This window comes from Dipteris shenzhenensis, chromosome 1 (assembly GCF_047967505.1).
Source record: "Dipteris shenzhenensis isolate YYH24624 ecotype China chromosome 1, Dip_SZ_1.0, whole genome shotgun sequence".
NCBI classification, from domain to species: Eukaryota; Viridiplantae; Streptophyta; class Polypodiopsida; order Gleicheniales; family Dipteridaceae; genus Dipteris; species Dipteris shenzhenensis.
Genome location: NC_141596.1, coordinates 48,302,010 through 48,323,801, shown reverse-complemented (window position 1 = coordinate 48,323,801; position 21,792 = coordinate 48,302,010). Strand labels below are relative to the sequence as shown.

Sequence of the window (21,792 nt, the reverse complement as noted above, 5' to 3'; positions counted from 1 at the left end):
ATCTCACTAAATGTAGCCTAGGTGGAGGCGTGGCACATGGAGGAGCCATGCCACCTTACATTTTATAATATTACTACCATGGATCACACCTTATGGGTCCTCTTACGTGGAAGGGTGGCACATGGTCATGCCCTACCACCTCAACCTTGGGCCCTATGCACACCATATTTAATTATACTATTGCCACACATACAAACAGACACACATTTTAATGCCTTTTTCCTTAGACAAATTTATCCATAACAGTGGATAGAGCCATCATTTGTACTACATCAGTATTGAAGGAAAATATTTTTCCTCTCCAGTTTGCTGTGTACTCTCTATTCTTTGTTCAATTTCTGTTCCGCTGCACCATGTAATTTAACAACCACCACTTCTTCCAAAATTTCACAACTTCTATGCTAGCTTTCAAAATCCACAACTGGCAACCAAATAAATAGCAAATATATTACACCTTTGTCTTGTCCTCTTCCTATATATGTATCCTTACCCTTACGATGACCACCACTTGTTTTATTTTTTTATTTTTCTCTCATGTTCCTCTCTTCCATCTCTCTCTGCTCATGGTGTTTTTTCCACCAGGCATGTGCTTTGATTTGATGTGGTGCAGCTAAGCAGGGGTTGTTGTTTGTCTAGGCATGTGCCTTGATTTGGATTTGGTACAACCTTGGTTGATCATTCATGTATTCCTTTACATGTGTTGGAAATTTTTCCATCTCAAGGTGGTCCTCACAATCAAATCGAATAAACAAAAAAAGTGAAAGTCCTTTTTAGTACAGGTGACGACCCTCCAGTATCATCAAAATTCTCACTCTCACTAATTTGCCTAGGCTTGGCACTCTTTAACATTGAATGAATTGAAGACTCATCGAACAATGATGAGCAAGGTTATAAGAGTATAAAGGTTTTGTATCAACACTTACCACTTTATATGATTATTTCCTTTCAAAATTTCTCCTAATGAATGAGCCATGCATACTAGCATTTGAATATTTCTTCCCATCTCATCCATGTAATTTGACTTATCCTTATTAAAGAAATGGAAAGAAATAAATATGCACTTACACAGAGATTCATTCACTTTAACCTTTCAAATAGAGATACATATAGGAAATGTACCCAAAACATCGAATAGTTTGATTGAACCGAATGCAATTCCATTCATATTCTTCAAGAAATGGACATGACCATTGTAATGTGCACAGAGAGGAGGATGAGAGGATGTCAATGTAATATGCTCTAAGATTTGAATTCCTTCATGGATGTTGTCTCCATGCCAACATGGACTTAGGTAGCACAGAATGTGTGTGTAGAGTAGCGACGACAAAGCTCCACTTGTGCTTGCATAAGGCTAGGAATAATCTCTCTTAGGAATCCTCAGCATGCAAGTTCTACTTGAAATTCCTACATGCAAGTTATACTTGCAACTCCTACATGCATGTTCTACATGCAAGTCCTACGTGTGATTCCTACATGCATGTTCTACATGCGAGTTCTACATGCAACTCCTACATGTAACATGTGAGTTCTACATGCAACTCCTACATGCAACATGCAACTCCTACATGCAACTTCTATATGCAAGTTCTACATGTAGAGAGAGAATGTCTTATAATTCTTACATGCAGAGAGAGAGACTGTCCAACTTGTATAAATACCCCATAGTGGAATGAATCCCACACTCTTTGGGGCATTGTGTTGAGTTCTACTTTGGTATTCCAAGCAATTGTCTCCAAGTGTCCATGATTCCTTGCACTCCATGTCCAAAAGCATGTCCTAACCTTGCAACTCCTCCTCCCCTCTCCTCCAAAAAAGACTAATAATCACATAAAGTTCCAATTAGAACTAGCTCCACCAGTACATCTGAGAAACCAAAACAAAATAAGGGAGAGCAAATGAAGATCATACATCAGTTATAGACTAAGGGTCTATTGGTTTTTCTTTGAAGTCTTTGATCAATGCCTTGCCATCTTGATAGACATCCCATTTGCCTTCCTTTCTAGCCGCCTTCACCTTTGCAAGATCTGAGGCTTTGCTCTTCATCTAGGTTTCTGTGAGTGCCTCTACAATCCATATTGGAAGTCTTTTCAACTTGTTAGACTATCTAAGGAATGTATTCTTTCTTGTCTTGTTCCAACAGTGAGAACTGTGTGAGTTCCTTCCTGTCCAATGTCAAATCTACATCTTCCTAATCAATTCTTGGTAGAGATTTGCTATAACCAGAAAAACCTTGGCATGGCAAGGATTTATTTGGCTACCATTAAAGGCCTTGAGAAGAAATTGTCCCAACAAATAATCCAATTGCACCGCTCCACCATTGTCAAACACTTCATTGAGCCTATATGGTTTATTCTGGCTAAGCTTAAGATTAGGCTTGAGAGGACCTCGCTTGATGTTACACAATAGAATGAGCATGCCTTTCTTCAAGTTTGAAATGATATGTCTATAGTGCCATTTGAAATGATATGTCTATCGTGCCATGACTTTCTTCTTCTTTGGATTTCTTGTTGTGACCAGGTTGCTTGAATGCACAACTCATCTAGACTAGTGAGCTCGTGCAATTGTCTTTTGATCGCTTTGAGTTCACTAGGATGATATTCTTGCAGTGTGACTCAAAGAATTGGGATGAGAAATTCCAAAAAAAACCATTGCTTCTAAACCAAATTCCATTTTGAATGGTCATGTTTGTGGTTACCTTATATGCTATCCAATATGGCCGAAGTGCAGCACAAAGCTTGGAGTCCCAATCTCAGCGATGGGTACCCTTGGGGAGAATAGGATTAAGAGTCTTATTAGTGGACTCAGCTCAGCCATTGCACGGAGGGTAGTAGCCATGCTAGCTTACAAGCCTAGTTGTCATGTAGTGCCTTAGCCTCTACCCACTTTGTCACATAATCTGGCAACAAGAATGTACTTATTCTGTGTATACTAAGATGCATTCTTAAATGTCTCAATATCATCCAAGCCCCATCTCTAGAATGCTTCCCATGGCTAGCTTGGTTGTAATAGCATATGATGCTATGGAAGAAATATGGCTATTTGTTTTGACAAACACCACATTTTACAAAGAAACATGTGCATTTTTTAATAGAGCACTCCACCATACCCTTCTTGTAAAAATTTTTAAGTTATTAGCTCATCATGGATTGACCTACCGTAGGCCCTATGTGTGGCTCGACAAGTACTATTGCTCATTCATGTAGCAAGACCCATCAGTGTAGGATGCCATTTGCACCTTGGCATTATAATTGGCTATAATCAAAGTATACTTCCAAAATTTCAAAGCCATCTGGCTTCACTCTCAACATTTGCTTAGCAAATGGGCCTTGTGATAGTATTGTAGCATTTCGTCATACCTGGTCCCAAAAAAATCCAATGTGAACAATTGTCCATGCTTTCATCTCAGATAGGTAGGTAGTACAAGAAGTATACTCTTGCATGGGACTTTCTTGGCTTGTGCATCATTTTGAAATTACATTCTTCTAGCAACAACATTCATCTTACCGTACGTCCCCGAATCACTATTTTGTTAGTCAAGCGTAGCAATTCTTGGTAAAGAGCTTCATGCTAAGTAGTGTTGTAGTCGCACTCTAGTGGCATCATCAACCGACTAGCAAAATAGACTATGTATAAATCGAGTCTAGCATCCAGCTATGCCAAAATAATGATGATGGCATAGCCTAATGCATCCCCATGGATAGGAAAGATCCACAAAATAATGCCAATGGCATAGCTTGATGCATCCACATGTTAGGAAAGATACCACCAAGGTGGTTGGAGAATTGGTGTCTCAATTGCTCGTTGAACTTCAATTCACAAATTTATGCTATAGACAACTCCTTGGTCCACTAGAACTTGGTATCTTGGTCGTTTTATATAGTGGTGCTACAATCTTGGCAAAATCCTTCACAAGTCTTCAATAAAAGCTAATAAATCCAACAAAGGATCTAAGCTATGTCAAAATTTCCACCCCAAGCATAGATAATACACTTAATAGGGATTAAAGAGATTCCTGGCTATCTACACTTGGTCACCTCTAAACAAGCCAAATGCCTGGATATTGCCTAGTATAAACAAAAATCATCTAGGCAGATGGCAATAAACTTGGTCAAATAACCTGAGAAATTCTCAACCATAAACCTTTGAAAAGTGGATGGTGCATTAAGCAACCCAAATGGCATGACTTTAGTGTCATAAGCATCCCATTCTATAATAAAAAGGAAGTTTTGGATTGATTTTCGAAGGCTACCTCCTCCTTCCTCCCTTGATCCTCCTTCTCAACCCTTTACCCCTTGAAGTTGTGGAGGAGACTAGCACTCCACTCCTCAGCCTTGGACTCTTCCTAAACCCTGCAACCTTCTCTAAACCTTGGGACTTCCAACTGTTGCAAAATGATGAAATTTACATTAGTCCACTAATCACAAAATTTATCCTTTAAACACCCCACATGCTATAAAAGCAACATCCCCCCCCCCCTCTCCCCTCATTTCTTTCTCCTTGCTTTTGTAAGCCACCTCCATCTCCTCTCCATCTCCAAGTTCCATCAAGCCACCAAATTTTATATCCACCTCCACTTTTCGTCCTCCACCACCACTTTTTATGTCAAGTTCCTCCCCTCCATCCTCCACCTTCTCCATCCCCTCCACCACTACTTTTTCCACCCATCTCCTCCCCTCCACCCTCCACTTTCCATCCTGGACCATCCTCCACTTTTCACTACCTTCTCCATCCCCTCCACCACCAAGTCTTTTGTCAAGCTCGTCCCCTCCATCCCCCACCTTTCATCGACTTTATCCATCACCTTGGCCACTTATTTTATTATCCTCCACCCTCCACTTGTAATTTTCGTTTGACAAACACTCCACCATTCTATCAAGCACTAAAGGTATACCCTCCCCTCCCTCATGTTCCATCACCCCCTTTCCTCCTTCCCCATTTTTCGTCATCCTCCACCCTAAATTCCATCAAGCCCCTTCACACCTCCAACCCAATTTTTTCTATCCATCCCAACCCCTTCCTCATCATCCTTATCTTCTCTTCCACACACCCCTCTCTCTTTCACACCTCCCTTCCTCTCTCCACCCTGCCTCTTCCTTTTTTCACTCCCTTCCTCTCTCCACCATGCCTCATCCATTCCCACCTCTCTTCCTCTCTCCTTCACACCTCCTTTCCTCTCTCCATTGCCCCCCTTCTCTCTCTACCACCCCCTTCCTCTCATGACCACCACCACCCCCTTTCCTCTCTCTACCACCCTCTTCTTTCTCTCCACCACCCCCTTTCCTCTCTCTCCCATACCCCCATCCTCTCTCCACCACCATTGCCTCCCCCTTGCTCTCTCTACCACCCCCTTCCTATCACCACCACCCCTCTTCCAATTCCCCCTCCCCCTCTATTCCCTCCCCACCAACCAATGCCTCCTCCCCCCACAGTGCTCTCTAAATCCCACCCTTCCGTCTTCCTCCTTCTCACTCCCCATATTCTCTCTCTAAACTCCCCTCTCTCTCTCTTCTCCCTCAACCCCCACACTCTCTCTCTAATATCTACCCTCACCACTCACACACACTCTTTCCCCCCCTCATGCCCCACCCTCTCTCTATTCCCCCTCTATCTCTCTAAATTCCTCCCCCCCTCTCTGTATATCCCCCCTTGAGCGTGCAACCCCTTGGTAGCCATGCCACCTCGAGCGTGCAATACATTTTCTTTCACTAATCTACCTCTTCCTATATTCTATCTCACAAATCCATCTCTTCTTTTTCCCCTGTCCTCGTCCATCTCATCCATTGCCTCCCATTTGCTCTTTCGCTGCCGCCATTGGTCCGCTCTTCCCTTCATCCGCTACTACCAATGCACTCATCCTCCATCATCGGTGGTTCGCCGTTCACCAGTTCGCTTGTTCGCCCTACGGTCGGTCTGTTGCTGCCCATCCGCTCTTCCTCCATCGCTGCCTCCCTCGTAGTCCCCTATAAGAGAGTATTACCCCTCCCCTTACCTCCTAGCGGGCCAAAGAATATGATAATTATATCATTCTTGTCTTTGATAACCTTATTTTATAGATTTCAATGTATTCAAGATACGGGAGTGAGGAAGTGCTACCGAGGAAATTTTAAATAATTCCTTGCTTCTCTTCTATAGTTATAATTACCTTGATCATGATGAGATGGTCTCAACACAGGAATGGGTTGAATCTCAGATAGAAATAGCAAATACTAATGCCTTCTAGTGACAATAATCTAAAGGCTTATTGTAACTTTTTGAAAGGTGTTTATTAACACCATTATAAATATTAGAAGAGTTTCCAACTGCTTCTTATCTTTTGGTGTAATTTATTTGTGTCACATTAAATTTTATAATTTTGATTTTGTTTCCTTCAAAAAACTCTAAAAATTTGCTTGTTTTTATGTTTTTATCTGTCTTTTAAAGAGTGAGTTTTTTTTTAATTTTATCTATAAAATAGTCCAAAAGTATTTATAAAAATGAATTTATACATTGACAAGTCCAAAATTAATGAAATAAGTGTTAATGGTGGTAAATTTATTTATCAATAAAGAAATAAGTTTAAATAAATACCTTAATCTTATCAGTATATTTAAAGATATTTAATTTCTTTTAGGCTTAAACTTAAGTTTGAGTCTTAAAAGAAACATTGTACCCATATCACATTTTGAGTTTGATCATCAAGAAATTTCTTTAGGCTCAACAAACCAAAGATATATGAAATTGCAAAGATTTAATAAGGATTTTAAAAAATGGCACTCAGGTAAGTGCCTAAATTCCTAAATTATACTTTTATGCATTAGAAAATGGGATATCCCTAGGTACAAACAAGATGGTGTATAACCACAAGGGTTCCTTCTACCTCCCTTCTACCAACCTTGCTCATTCATTCCTACCAATTAGTCATCCGTATATTGAAAAAGTGGACAAGGGAAGGGTCCCCCCTCTCAACTAAAACATCCCTCAAAATCCATATTTCTCATAGCAAGACAAGTGTTATTGGAACACTTATGATGTAAGAATCCTAGGAAGTTACATTTTCATAGTCGATGGGGATGGGAAGATGGCCTTAAAACATGTCTCCCAAAAGCCCTTTTGCAAGGGGAATATGAATGGCCCAAACTCCATCATGTAGAATTTGATGATGTCGTACTCAAGTTGGTCGCCTTGTAGCCTTTAGAGCTTCGTCCCAACTTTGTGAGTGCATGTAAGATGGCAATCCACAAACACTCGTCCTAACCATGTTTTCACTTTTTGATCTAGAGACATAATGTTTAACCAAAGTGAAGACTAACATGTCGGTATTCATTCGATCTTGTTGCGTCCATGCATGAGTCCATGCGTGAGGCATAATGGTACTTTACATTCTACATATTTTGGTCCCATTTGGAACCAAAAGACCATGGTCTCACCATCTATACTATCTTTTGAAACCAACATAATTTCACACTTTTTTAGTAGTTTATCCATAGGTTTCTTTTTGTAAAGGCCATAGGATCCAATTTTGTGGGTCCATGGGATGTCATGGCATTACATAAAGTTTTGTCCCAAGCCTTAGCATCTACATAATGTTTCAAACCATGGTCTCACCATCTATACTATCTTTTGAACATAATTTCATACTCTTTGAGTAGTTTATCCATAGGTTTCTTTTTGTAAAGGCCATAGGACCCAATTTTATGGGTCCATGAGATGTCATGGCATTACATAAAGTTTTGTCCCAAGCCTTAGCATCTACATAATGTTTCAAACCATGTAAAAAATGCCTTTTAGAAGGAAGTTTGACCTTGCTAGCCTTATGTCCTACTTGAACTTAACGGTATATGCTAGCAAAAGGGGATATATCTAGGTATAACCAAGGTGATGTATAATGACAAGGGATCGTGGTGGGCCCTCCTACAATGTGGCTTCTACTCACGATGGCCACCACCACCATCAACCCTAGGTATACAATTTATCAAATAAGATACTTGTTAGAATTATTAGAACAGTTACTATGTTTACATTAGTCATCTGTATATTGAAAAAGTGGTCACCTCCCTTATTTATTTTTGCACAATTACTCATCTGTATATTGAAAAAGTGGCCAAAGGGAAGGGTCCCCACACTCGACTGAACCATTCCTAAAACCACTACAAACCAATGGTATGTATTCCTCTTTCCCACTTTGATACACATGAAGCTAATGCTATATTCCTCATATGAGGACAAGTGTGATTGGAACACCTACGGTGTAAGAATTCCTAGATTTTCATAGGGAGTTCTGGGACAAGATGTATCCCAAAAAAGCCTTTTTGGAAGGAGAATACGAACGGTCCAAATTTGTTCATGGGAGTTTGATGATCAATGTTGTTCTCAAGTTGGCCACCTTGTAGATGTGGGAGCTTCGTCTTTTGTTGCTCCTCCCTCTCTCATTGCTCCTTCTCCCTTTTGTCTTGCTTACCTCGCTACTATGAAGTACGCTTGCCTTGCTCCCTTTCGTGGCATTCACAAGGACATCAAAGCTCACCTCCGCTCTATAAGTAGGACTAAACCGCCGCCTTCACCTCTCATCGACTCTTCTTGAATTTGTCTCTTGTTTCTTGTTATTTTCCTTAGCATTGGTACAACATTTGTCAAGTTGCAAACCAGTTGTTGGGCACAGTAAAAAGTTAGCAAAAATTCTAGGAATCACTTACATGCAACTTGTCTTGCAAGAAATTAAAGATGGGCAATTACATGGTTGTGGTGGTTGTTGCTTCTCTGTGGGTTTGAGCTGCACAAAAATCAGATCAATTTTCTTGGTGGTACTGCGGCGGTCCATAGAAGCTCATGTGAGCTTTTGAAGCAACATCCCTTAACCTTCAAGTATATCAAGCTACTCTCCTTCGATGTTTGATTTTAATTGCACATTCATGAAACATCAATTTTAAGGATTTATGTTTCTCAAACTATGAGAAGAAAGAAGAGCTAGGGAACACAATTCTACATCTTATGATGCAATATTCCTTAGGAAACTTTGCCTAGTTGTAGGTATATAAGCCCCTTCCCACAACACTTGTACCCCCTTTACATTCATTTGTCCACAACTATGCTAGAACAAAGAGTTCATCACAGGCGCATCGTCGAATTTCGTATTCTCTAAAATCAATGAATTGAGGATGGTTCTCTTGTTCCAAGCAATGATTCTGTAGATCCCACTTCCATTGCAGACACAAATACATGTCTACAATTAGGCAGGCATGATAGAATAAATAGGTCATCACAAATGCTTTGGACAATGCCCAAGAAGTGGAAGCACAAACTCTTTGGAGTCAAAGAAGGGTATAAGCACGATGAGAGGGCACAAAACGGTGATAATAATTCCCCCCTAAATCAAGTGGTCCCCAAAATTTGTTAGCACTGGCTCTCATAAGGACAATGCTTAAGGATTGAGTTTAGTGGGAGTTTTGTGATTATTCTTAGTTTTATAGAAATTTTTATTAGGGATTTCTAATGACTTTTAGATGGCTGTTGGCTTTTTAGCTTTTAGTGGCTATTGGCTTTTCAACTTTAAATTTAGCTTGTGTGTGCTCTTTATCCCCCTCCAACATGGCTATAAATTAATTTGGGGGGTCCACTCTCCCTCCATGCTTGAGCTCTTCCTAGAAGGTTGCATTGGCTTCCTCTAGCTACAAATCTTCAAGTCACTTCAAGCTTTCCGGTCGCTTATCCAGGTCTCACGTGTTCGTTTGTGAGCAAGGCGCTAGCAAATTTGTGTGTTTGTTTCTGTCAAGAAGACTCCCACAAATCAGGAATTAAGGTGAGAACTTTCTGCACGTCTATTAATTCATCAGATTAATTCTCATTATTTGTCGAAAGTAAGTGTGAATGTAACTCCTACTCCTGCAAATGAAAAGAAACTTTTGTCTAAGAAAGAATTACTAAATCGCCCACTACAAAAATCATGACACCAAGTCAGGTGCCTTCACATTTCCAACAGAAACCTGAAGAAGTTGCCAAAACTGAGAAACACAACATAGTAGTGGGCGAGCTGAAGGGCAACTATAGCCACTCCGGGATATGACCATCATTCTCAAGAGGAGAACATGTGCTTCCCCCTACTTTGCTCTAGCCTATTGCGTATGCTTGTGGATAATAGCCTACATCCATGTACATAGCTTCTTTTCCCACCCTCGTTCCTTTTGTTTCCTTGGTAAATGTCACGAAGAATGTCGGTGGGCCTAGCTGGCGAATCATTGCAAACAACCTTTTTTGCTGGCGTTGCAAGTAGTGCAGAGATGTCCGGATGCTTTCAAGTTCTTGGTAACCAATATCTAATTTCAATAGTACATCTAAGTTGGGTTTGGTTTTGACATCCTTAGCAGTTATAACCCTACCATTCAACTGTGCCTTCCGCATATTGAACTAGCAGCAAAGTGTATTAACATCTTTACTTTTTTGAAGAAAAGGTCTTGGATGTGAGTTGCAAAGTGTGGGTCCCTGTGAAGGATCTCCCATTGGACAACTTTTTGGTAACTGAGGATCATTGAGCATATGCTCATACCTTGGCTAACCAAAGAACAACGTTGGGTAGTTTAGCTCCTCACAATGCTTGTCTTTATATATACCCATTGGCTTTTGGTTTTCGCTTGGAGCGATCACTGTGATGGTTGAGATTGTATCAAAAACTTTGGTTGTGTCGACATATCCATGCACTAGTGTGTCTGTGAATGGGTCAGTCTCTTGTTTTAGAGTCATGCTTTCCTTTGTAAAGGAGGTGTTGCTATTGCGTTGTGCATTCATCCTAAGTTGAAAATGTGGAAGCCGCAGTTGTAAGATTGAGACACCCTCTTGCTTGTACAAGGGTGTTTCAACAAAGCCTTTTTAATGCTTTCATCACTAGATTTGGGCGAGCATCACCACTAGTGTATGGAGTTTGATACTCTAAGTTGAAGGGAAGGGATGCCATATAGGTCACCGATAAGTAGAAATGAGAGAGAAATGATAAGTTGAACACACATCATTTTGTCATTTTGTAATCAACTATGGAGGCTTCTCCCACTTTAAACTGCAATTATTATACTAAACAATGTATACTCACTTGTCTTCCTCCTCTCTATGTATGATCCATGTATCAAAAGTTATCACCTGCTTTTAAGGCTAGGAATGAACAACATAGATGCTCTTGTACTAGCTCTCTGAAAGACTTTTACTAAAAGCATATAATCATTGAAGATCAAGCATTTTTTGGCTTTTATGACAAATATATTGCAACAATCTTCATTGATCTGAATTTCTTGAGTAGCTAGAACTTTTGCTAATTGTGAACAAGTTTTCTTCTAAGCTTGATAAATTTTATACACATGTATTTTCAAGAATCATGTAACTATGCTATACTATGCTATAAGTACGCAGTAGATAACTTAATGCTTCTTGGTTGTCAATTTTTGGAGCCATACTCAAAATCTACCCAACTTAGTATGTTCAACTATAAGAATAAGACAAAGCATTGCTAATTAGAAACAAGATCATCTAATCCATAGTCCTAATAGTAGAGAGCTGGGTATCAATTTCGTGCTTGGGAGATGTTCAGTGGCTTTGAACTATGTGTTATCTTCAAGATTTTACTTAGTGCTTGAGAAGTTGCTTTTTGTAGTACTTCATGGAGCAAAAGCGTTAAAATATGACATGTTTTGAAAATTTGGATATTTGGTTGATCATTCAATTTTCAAAGAGCTCAAAACTATAAAATTGTATGGATTCTAAATGTTATATGCTTATCTCTCTAAATCTAAATGTATATTTACATTGAAATGAAAGGGATACGTTAACATGAATGAATTGCACTCCTAAAAAAGGGCCCCTTTTTATTGTAGTGAAAGTAATTAAAAATGATGCTTAGACATTTTTGTAGCAATTGAAACTAATAGTTACACCATGCTAGAAAAGGTTAGTTAGTATAATGCCACCTCAAAATAGAAAGCATATTCTGAAGAAAAGTTTCTTTTTTAAAATCTCCTTAACATGAAAATTATATGTCAAGGTTGTTGAAACAGTGATGCTAAAGGGTGTATAGTATGCACGATAGATGAGTGCAAGGAAGTGGTATAGAGGAGAAAATTCATGATTGGATGAGAGTAAGAAGATTGGAAGGTGATTGGATGGAGGAGATAGAATGAATGTGATGATGACATGGAGACCTTAGAGTGGATGAAGGATAAGGTCTTTAGGCTATAAAATGCTTGGGAGAAAATCTAGAGTTTTCTTAAAGATGTAAAATTGGGCTAAAGGACATGACTTAAATAAAAGAGAAGAATCAAAGAGATAGATCTCTCAAAAACACACACATGTCACACACATATAACGCACACATGTACGTGACGTAGTCTTTTAGTAAACCTTATAGAAAAGAATAATGTTAGATTGATGGATATCTTAAGGAAGGTAACACATGGGAATATTCTCCGAAACTAATACCGTTGTTTGTCGGGGTGACGATAGTAATTACTAACTATATTTTGTGAATAAACTACCACAAACAACTCAGTCAATCACTCACTAAGGTGCATGGCCTTAAGCAAGGCCTCCAAGCTGCGAGCTGAAGAGCCTCCTTCCTGCGCAGCTGCTTGAGCTGCTGCCTTCCACCTCTTAGCATTGCTGCGCAGCTCCTTGGATTCATGGCCTCCCATCAACGCCCTCACCTTCTTCTCCACCTCCTCCCTCCTCACTATCTCCCCCCGCTCGCCTTCGCTTCCTTCCACCTCCATCCCTACCTTCCACCCATCCACTATGAACCTCCTGTTCATTCCCTGGTCTGCAAAATATGGCCATGCCAGCATCGGCACCCCTGCTACCATGCCCTCCAGCGTCGAATTCCAACCTGCGTGCGTTAGGAACCCGCCCGTTGCCGGATGCGATAGCACTTGCAGCTGCGGCACCCACGACGCGAAAAACGCACGATCCTTCACCCTCTCCAAGTAGCCCTCCGGAATAGAGTCGCCCTGCAGTAGGTCCGAACGAATCACCCACAGCAGCCGCTGCTGGCTTGCCTCCAGCCCCAAAGCCATCTCCTCGAATTGTGCCCGCGATAGTACTGCGACGCTGCCGAATGAGACGTAGAGAACCGAGCCGGTTGGTTGCTTGTCCAGCCACAGTATAGAGTCTGATTCTTCTCGCCAGAGCACCGCCGTCTTGTATTTGGTATCCATCGGGCCATTGAAAAAGGAAATTGGCAACAAAGGGCCAACTGTGTAGATCTGGTGCTGCTTTCTCAGAGCTTGCAGGGTATCATGCTCAGCCTCGTCGAAGGTGTTCACAACTATCCAAGCTGCCTCATCGAGCCTGGCAAAAGAACGCAGGAAGAAGCTGCACATGAAATCTTGGGGATCGTAGATTCGGACAAATGAATTCACGTCTGTTAACTTGAGGGGTGGCGTTCCTGGGACGGCGGTTATCGGTAAAGGCTCTGCAGAAATCCACGATTGAATTAAAACTCTTCCTGCGGATGGAGAATGTCTGACGTTATGCCTAGTTATTGACGTACCTTCCGAAGCTCGGAATCCTTGCAAGGCCAGCATAGTACAAGCATACGTTGCTGCTGACTGGGTCCAGAAAGCCAGCCTCGGCAGTCCAAACTTGTTGGCGGCGTCTTGCGTGCATTCGCCAAGTATGTCTGAGACGACACACGTTACCGGCGGATCCTCCTTCATGAGCCTGCAAATCAGTCCTCCCAAGACGCCCTCCATTTTTGAGAAAGCTTTGCACAGCTCGACAGCATCGTCCTCACCAGAGGTACTCCCGGAGTCTCTCCCGTCCGGGAGTCCAACCAAGCGAATGTCAAGACCTTCCCTCTTGAGTACAGGCTCCGTGCGCACCAAGATGGCATGGTGGTGTTCTGTAAGAACAAAAGTGATGGTGAAGCCGTCGGCCGCAAGCTTCTTGGATAGGTGCATCATGGGAGCAATGTGCCCTTGAGCTGGGAGGGGGATCACCACGGCATGGGGTTTTGAACTAGGCGCCATGCCTACTAAGACTTGGCAAATTGCTAGCCCAAAATGGGTAGTCCAAGGATGGGTACTATATAGGCCTCGTTAAAGAATACGCGTTCAAGGAAGGTTGTCCTTGCAATGCATTGTGATGAAGGGTTCAAATGGAATCGTGCCTTCTTGAACCTACACTCATAAAACGTGCCAAGGTGTGGTTTCTTGATGCTACCCCCCTCACAAGAGTCATGCTTTTCCTCTCTTTCGGGCCTACACTCATAAAACGTGCCAAGGTGTGGTTTCTTGATAGTGCCACTTTTATTCATATCCCTCAACCAATACTAAAGGTGAAGGCGATTCTTCTTGAACCCAAATGCCCCTCTAAGGATGAAGCCCAAAATGCGGCACTAGTAGCTAGCTTTGGAGGCTTGCACAAAAATGGACGCATAGGTGAAGCACCATTGATTTCACAATTCACACCTCACTTTTGGAGGGTGCCATTTTGAGCACTAGAGCTCTATTTCTATTGTCTAGCCAATAGGAAGCTAGCATTTGGTGTTTACAATGGGTTGAATTGCCTTCAATAACTCCTACATTAGTAGAGAGATTTATGGGTAAGCGAATGAAGGATGGCCAGATTTGACATGCAGAGCACCCTGCAAATAAATGCTTCAAGCTATATGGACTACATTAATGTGTGAATCAAATCAGCCTAAGGCACCAACTGTTCTTAAAGGTAAAGGACACCTATTTAATAGACAAGCAACTTGCCTGAAGCTAGGAACTATCTAATGGGTATTTTATAAGCTAGCAAGTTGCCTAGAATTTCAATGTGTGGGGCCCAAGGCATTATGTGAAAATATCATATAGAAAGCGTGTTCAATGGGTATTTAAGAAACCTCCTAGCTCTATATTTTTACAACCTATATACACCACTTCTATTAATTTTCAGATGATAAAAAAATACCCCTCTGATATGGATATTTTCACTTGTTGAATTAAAAAATTGCATATGTATGTATAATTTTTTTAACTCCTCGAGAAAATAAAATCCCAGCTTTTAAAAAAAAATAATAATAAAACACTTTTTTTAAAAAAATGCACACACATATATTTCTTAGTTAACTCCTTGGATGTGGAGTTGTTGAACAATTTGATGGAGAGAGATGTACAATAGATTTTCTTTTCCTTTCAAGAACTTAAGACTCCCACACGTATCCTGTTCATGTTGAGTGGAGAGCCTATATGGTGCACACATTCAATCATCCACGACTCTTATTCTTTCTCCCCATGACACATGGCTTTCATTGCATTCTACCAAAGGAACTTCGACTAGATAAAAGAGGGTCTGAATTCACGCTTCACTATGGGATGGCTTGAAAAAATGACTATTCAAATTTTTTATATTGCTAGTTTTCAAATGAGGAGATATGCAAAGGCAATTTCCTCCAAAATAAAACTCATTTAAAATATATTTGTTTGAAAATCTTTATGCAAGAAATAAAAACTAAAGAAATCTTTTTATTGAAGTAGAAGGCATGTGAAAGGATTTTTCTATAAGGTCCTTCTTCATAGAAATGCCTTATGATCTTGTATCATGATAACATTATCACAAGTAGTGTTAATACTTCTTTCATCTATTAATTTTTTTGAGTGATGAATATGCTAGAATTGGTAAATATAATTTTGTTTCAACAAAGCATAATATATAATGGAATAGCGAGGAGTGTTTCCATTCAAGTCTATCTCAACTCTATTGTATATGTTAAGGGGAAGAGGAGGAATAAACGATGGGAATAGCCTCTTGTGTAGTAGTATCGGATATTGATGGGTACTATATAGGCCTCGTTAAAGAATACACGTTCAAGGAAGGTTGTCCTTGCAATGCATTAGGAGGGGGGAATGGGAGATGAACCCTCTAGTCCTGGGAGACTAGTGATGAAGGGTTCAAATGGAATCATGCCTTCTTGAACCTACACTCATAAAACGTGCCAAGGTGTGGTTTCTTGATGCTACCCCCCTCACAAGAGTCATGCTTTTCCTCTCTTTCGGGCCTACACTCATAAAACGTGCCAAGGTGTGGTTTCCTGATAGTGCCACTTTTATTCATATCCCTCAACCAATACTAAAGGTGAAGGCGATTCTTCTTGAACCCAAATGCCCCTCTAAGGATGAAGCCCAAAATGCGGCACTAGTAGCTAGCTTTAGAGGCTTGCACAAAACTGGAGGCATAGGTGAAGCACCATTGATTTCACAATTCACACCTCACTTTTGGAGGGTGCCATTTTGAGCACTAGAGCTCTATTTCTATTGTCTAGCCAATAGGAAGCTAGCATTTGGTGTTTACAATGGGTTGAATTGCCTTCAATAACTCCCACATTAGTAGAGAGCTTTATGGGTAAGCGAATGAAGGATGGCCAGATTTGACATGCAGAGCACCTTGCAAATAAATGCTTCAAGCTATATGGACTACATTAATGTGTGAATCAAATCAGCCTAAGGCACCAACTGTTCTTAAAGGTAAAGGACACCTATTTAATAGACAAGCAACTTGCCTGAAGCTAGGAACTATCTAATGGGTATTTTATAGGCTAGCAAGTTGCCTAGAATTTCAATGTGTGGGGCCCAAGGCATTATGTGAAAATATCATATAGAAAGCGTGTTCAATGGGTATTTAAGAAACCTCCTAGCTCTATATTTTTACAACCTATATACACCACTTCTATTAATTTTCAGATGATAAAAAAATACCCCTCTGATATGGATATTTTCACTTGTTGAATTAAAAAATTGCATATGTATGTATAATTTTTTTAACTCCTCGAGAAAATAAAATCCCAGCTTTTAAAAAATAATAATAATAAAACACTTTTTTTAAAAAAATGCACACACATATATTTCTTAGTTAACTCCTTGGATGTGGAGTTGTTGAACAATTTGATGGAGAGAGATGTACAATAGATTTTCTTTTCCTTTCAAGAACTTAAGACTCCCACACGTATCCCGTTCATGTTGAGTGGAGAGCCTATATGGTGCACACATTCAATTATCCATGACTCTTATTCTTTCTCCCCATGACACATGGCTTTCATTGCATTCTACCAAAGGAACTTCGACTAGATAAAAGAGGGTCTGAATTCACGCTTCACTATGGGACGGCTTGAAAAAATGACTATTCAAATTTTTTATATTGCTAGTTTTCAAATGAGGAGATATGCAAAGGCAATTTCCTCCAAAATCAAACTCATTTAAAATATATTTGTTTGAAAATCTTTATGCAAGAAATAAAAACTAAAGAAATCTTTTTATTGAAGTAGAAGGCATGTGAAAGGATTTTTCTATAAGGTCCTTCTTCATAGAAATGCCTTATGATCTTGTATCATGATAACATTATCACAAGTAGTGTTAATACTTCTTTCATCTATTAATTTTTTTGAGTGATGAATATGCTAGAATTGGTAAATATAATTTTGTTTCAACAAAGCATAATATATACTGGAATAGCGAGGAGTGTTTCCATTCAAGTCTATCTCAACTCTATTGTATATGTTAAGGGGAAGAGGAGGAATAAACGATGGGAATAGCCTCTTGTGTAGTAGTATCGGATATTGATGGGTACTATATAGGCCTCGTTAAAGAATACACGTTCAAGGAAGGTTGTCCTTGCAATGCATTAGGAGGGGGGAATGGGAGATGAACCCTCTAGTCCTGGGAGACTGGTGATGAAGAGTTCAAATGGAATCATGCCTTCTTGAACCTACACTCATAAAACGTGCCAAGGTGTGGTTTCTTGATGCTACCCCCCTCACAAGAGTCATGCTTTTCCTCTCTTTTGGGCCTACACTCATAAAACGTGCCAAGGTGTGGTTTCCTGATAGTGCCACTTTTATTCATATCCCTCAACCAATACTAAAGGTGAAGGCGATTCTTCTTGAACCCAAATGCCCCTCTAAGGATGAAGCCCAAAATGTGGCACTAGTAGCTAGCTTTGGAGGCTTGCACAAAAATGGAGGCATAGGTGAAGCACCATAGGTGAAGCACCATTGATTTCACAATTCACACCTCACTTTTGGAGGGTGCCATTTTGAGCACTAGAGCTCTATTTCTATTGTCTAGCCAATAGGAAGCTAGCATTTGGTGTTTACAATGGGTTGAATTGCCTTCAATAACTCCCACATTAGTAGAGAGCTTTATGGGTAAGCGAATGAAGGATGGCCAGATTTGACATGCAGAGCACCCTGCAAATAAATGCTTCAAGCTATATGGACTATATTAATGTGTGAATCAAATCAGCCTAAGGCACCAACTGTTCTTAAAGGTAAAGGACACCTATTTAATAGACAATCAACTTGCCTAAAGCTAGGAACTATCTAATGGGTATTTTATAGGCTAGCAAGTTGCCTAGAATTTCAATGTGTGGGGCCCAAGGCATTATGTGAAAATATCATATAGAAAGCGTGTTCAATGGGTATTTAAGAAACCTCCTAGCTCTATATTTTTACAACCTATATACACCACTTCTATTAATTTTCAGATGATAAAAAAATACCCCTCTGATATGGATATTTTCACTTGTTGAATTAAAAAATTGCATATGTATGTATAATTTTTTTAACTCCTCGAGAAAATAAAATCCCAGCTTTTAAAAAATAATAATAATAAAACACTTTTTTTAAAAAAATGCACACACATATATTTCTTAGTTAACTCCTTGGATGTGGAGTTGTTGAACAATTTGATGGAGAGAGATGTACAATAGATTTTCTTTTCCTTTCAAGAACTTAAGACTCCCACACGTATCCCGTTCATGTTGAGTGGAGAGCCTATATGGTGCACACATTCAATTATCCATGACTCTTATTCTTTCTCCCCATGACACATGGCTTTCATTGCATTCTACCAAAGGAACTTCGACTAGATAAAAGAGGGTCTGAATTCACGCTTCACTATGGGACGGCTTGAAAAAATGACTATTCAAATTTTTTATATTGCTAGTTTTCAAATGAGGAGATATGCAAAGGCAATTTCCTCCAAAATCAAACTCATTTAAAATATATTTGTTTGAAAATCTTTATGCAAGAAATAAAAACTAAAGAAATCTTTTTATTGAAGTAGAAGGCATGTGAAAGGATTTTTCTATAAGGTCCTTCTTCATAGAAATGCCTTATGATCTTGTATCATGATAACATTATCACAAGTAGTGTTAATACTTCTTTCATCTATTAATTTTTTTGAGTGATGAATATGCTAGAATTGGTAAATATAATTTTGTTTCAACAAAGCATAATATATACTGGAATAGCGAGGAGTGTTTCCATTCAAGTCTATCTCAACTCTATTGTATATGTTAAGGGGAAGAGGAGGAATAAACGATGGGAATAGCCTCTTGTGTAGTAGTATCGGATATTGATGGGTACTATATAGGCCTCGTTAAAGAATACACGTTCAAGGAAGGTTGTCCTTGCAATGCATTAGGAGGGGGGAATGGGAGATGAACCCTCTAGTCCTGGGAGACTGGTGATGAAGAGTTCAAATGGAATCATGCCTTCTTGAACCTACACTCATAAAACGTGCCAAGGTGTGGTTTCTTGATGCTACCCCCCTCACAAGAGTCATGCTTTTCCTCTCTTTTGGGCCTACACTCATAAAACGTGCCAAGGTGTGGTTTCCTGATAGTGCCACTTTTATTCATATCCCTCAACCAATACTAAAGGTGAAGGCGATTCTTCTTGAACCCAAATGCCCCTCTAAGGATGAAGCCCAAAATGTGGCACTAGTAGCTAGCTTTGGAGGCTTGCACAAAAATGGAGGCATAGGTGAAGCACCATTGATTTCACAATTCACACCTCACTTTTGGAGGGTGCCATTTTGAGCACTAGAGCTCTATTTCTATTGTCTAGCCAATAGGAAGCTAGCATTTGGTGTTTACAATGGGTTGAATTGCTTTCAATAACTCCCACATTAGTAGAGAGCTTTATGGGTAAGCGAATGAAGGATGGCCAGATTTGACATGCAGAGCACCCTGCAAATAAATGCTTCAAGCTATATGGACTATATTAATGTGTGAATCAAATCAGCCTAAGGCACCAACTTTTCTTAAAGGTAAAGGACACCTATTTAATAGACAAGCAACTTGCCTGAAGCTAGGAACTATCTAATGGGTATTTTATAGGCTAGCAAGTTGCCTAGAGTTTCAATGTGTGGGGCCCAAGGCATTATGTGAAAATATCATATAGAAAGCGTGTTCAATGGGTATTTAAGAAACCTCCTAGCTCTATATTTTTACAACCTATATACACGACTTCTATTAATTTTTAGATGATGGATGCCTCGGATGCAAATGCTACATGGGAATTGGTGCCTTTGCCTAAAGACAAGAATGCAATTGGCTGTAAGTGGGTTTATAAGATCAAGCACAATGCAGATGGTTCTGTGAATAGATACAAGGCAAGATTAGTTGTCAAGGGGTATGCACAGACATATGGCATTGATTATGAAGAGACTTTCATCCCGGTTGCAAGGATGGCAACCGTAAGAGCAGCCATTGCTATGGCCGCATCAAAGGGATAGTCTTTACATCAGATGGATGTAAAGAATGCCTTCTTGCATGGTGATTTGCAAGAAGAGGTCTTTATGGAGCAGCCAGCAGGTTATGTTCATGCTATTCATCCTGAGTTTGTTTGGAGGTTGAAGAAAGCCTTGTATGGCTTGAAGCAAGCACCTAGAGCATGGTCTGACAAGATAGGACAATATCTTGTCACTATTGGTTTTCAGATTTCCAAGGCAGATTTCTCACTCTATGTGAAAAAAACAGAGAAGGGTATTATGCTGCTTGTCATTTATGTTGATGATTTGATCATCACAGGTGATAGTGATGAAGACATCCTTCATGTGAAAATGCTATTGAAGCAAAAGTTTGAGATGAAGGATTTGGGAGAGCTACGTTATTTCTTGGGCATTGAGGTGATTAGATCACCAAGTGGGATACAGCTCTTGCAGAGGCAGTATGGATTGGACATGCTGTCCAAATATGGGATGACAGGCTGTAAGCCTATTTTAGTTCCTTTGGAGCAGAATGTGAAGTTGAGCATAGATGCAGGTGAGCTTTTGGAAGACCCTACTATGTACAGACGCATAGTAGGAAGTTTGATTTATATGACCATTACCAGGCCAGATCTAAGCTATGCTATTGGATTGGTAAGTCAGTTTATGCAGGCTCCAAGGAAACCGCATTTGGATGCGGCTAGACGCATACTCAGGTATGTGAAGTCCACATTGCAGTATGGACTATTTTATGAGGCTAGGGTTCAGATACAGTTGCATGGATACACTGATGCTGATTGGGCTGGTTATTTCTGATAAATGATCTACCAGTGGATATGTGTTCTCTTTTGGGAGTGCTGCAGTCACTTGGAGCAACAAGAAACAACCTACAGTTGCCTTGTCGAGCACAGAGGTTGAGTACAGGGGTGCAGCAATGGCTGCATGTGAGGTAGCTTGGTTGCATAAGCTACTCTATGATATGCATCAGTCTACAGATGGGCCAGTTGTCATTTATTGTGACAACATGAGCAGTATACACTTGGTAAAGAACCCAATCTTTCATGCTAGAACAAAGCACATTGAGGTGCATTATCACTATGTGCGGGAGAAAGTGTTACTAGGTCTTATTGATCTAGTTTATGTCAGCACAGAGGATCAGGTAGCTGACATCTTCACAAAAGCATTGGGCACAGAGAAGCTGCGCAAGTTTAGAGACCTACTTGGTGTGTAGGAATTGGGATTGAGCTCGAGGGGGAGTGTTGAGATATCGAGCTCCACTCGCGATATGCCAGGGTGACTGTTGTGCATTTAT

General features: G+C 40.1%; 1 protein-coding gene across 1 annotated transcript; it reads right to left on the bottom strand.

Moving 5' to 3' along the window:
- Nucleotides 1-12,420: 12,420 nt before the first annotated feature.
- Nucleotides 12,421-14,082, bottom strand: LOC147905958 (UDP-glycosyltransferase 85A5-like). The gene is made up of 2 exons (XM_087382442.1): nt 13,499-14,082; nt 12,421-13,420 (listed from the first exon to the last, which is right to left on the bottom strand). Exons 1-2 carry the CDS (start codon nt 13,974-13,976, stop codon nt 12,507-12,509), a joined length of 1,392 nt encoding a protein of 463 aa, XP_087238568.1. The 5' UTR covers nt 13,977-14,082; the 3' UTR covers nt 12,421-12,506.
- Nucleotides 14,083-21,792: the final 7,710 nt, after the last annotated feature.

Excerpts from the sequence above, each read along its gene's own strand:
- LOC147905958 (XM_087382442.1), bottom strand. The coding sequence starts at position 13,976 with ATGGCGCCTAGTTCAAAACCCCATGCCGTGGTGATCCCCCTCCCAGCT. Across the intron at positions 13,421-13,498 it reads AGGATTCCGAGCTTCGGAAG|AGCCTTTACCGATAACCGCC; the intron begins GTACGTCAATAA and ends GGATTTCTGCAG.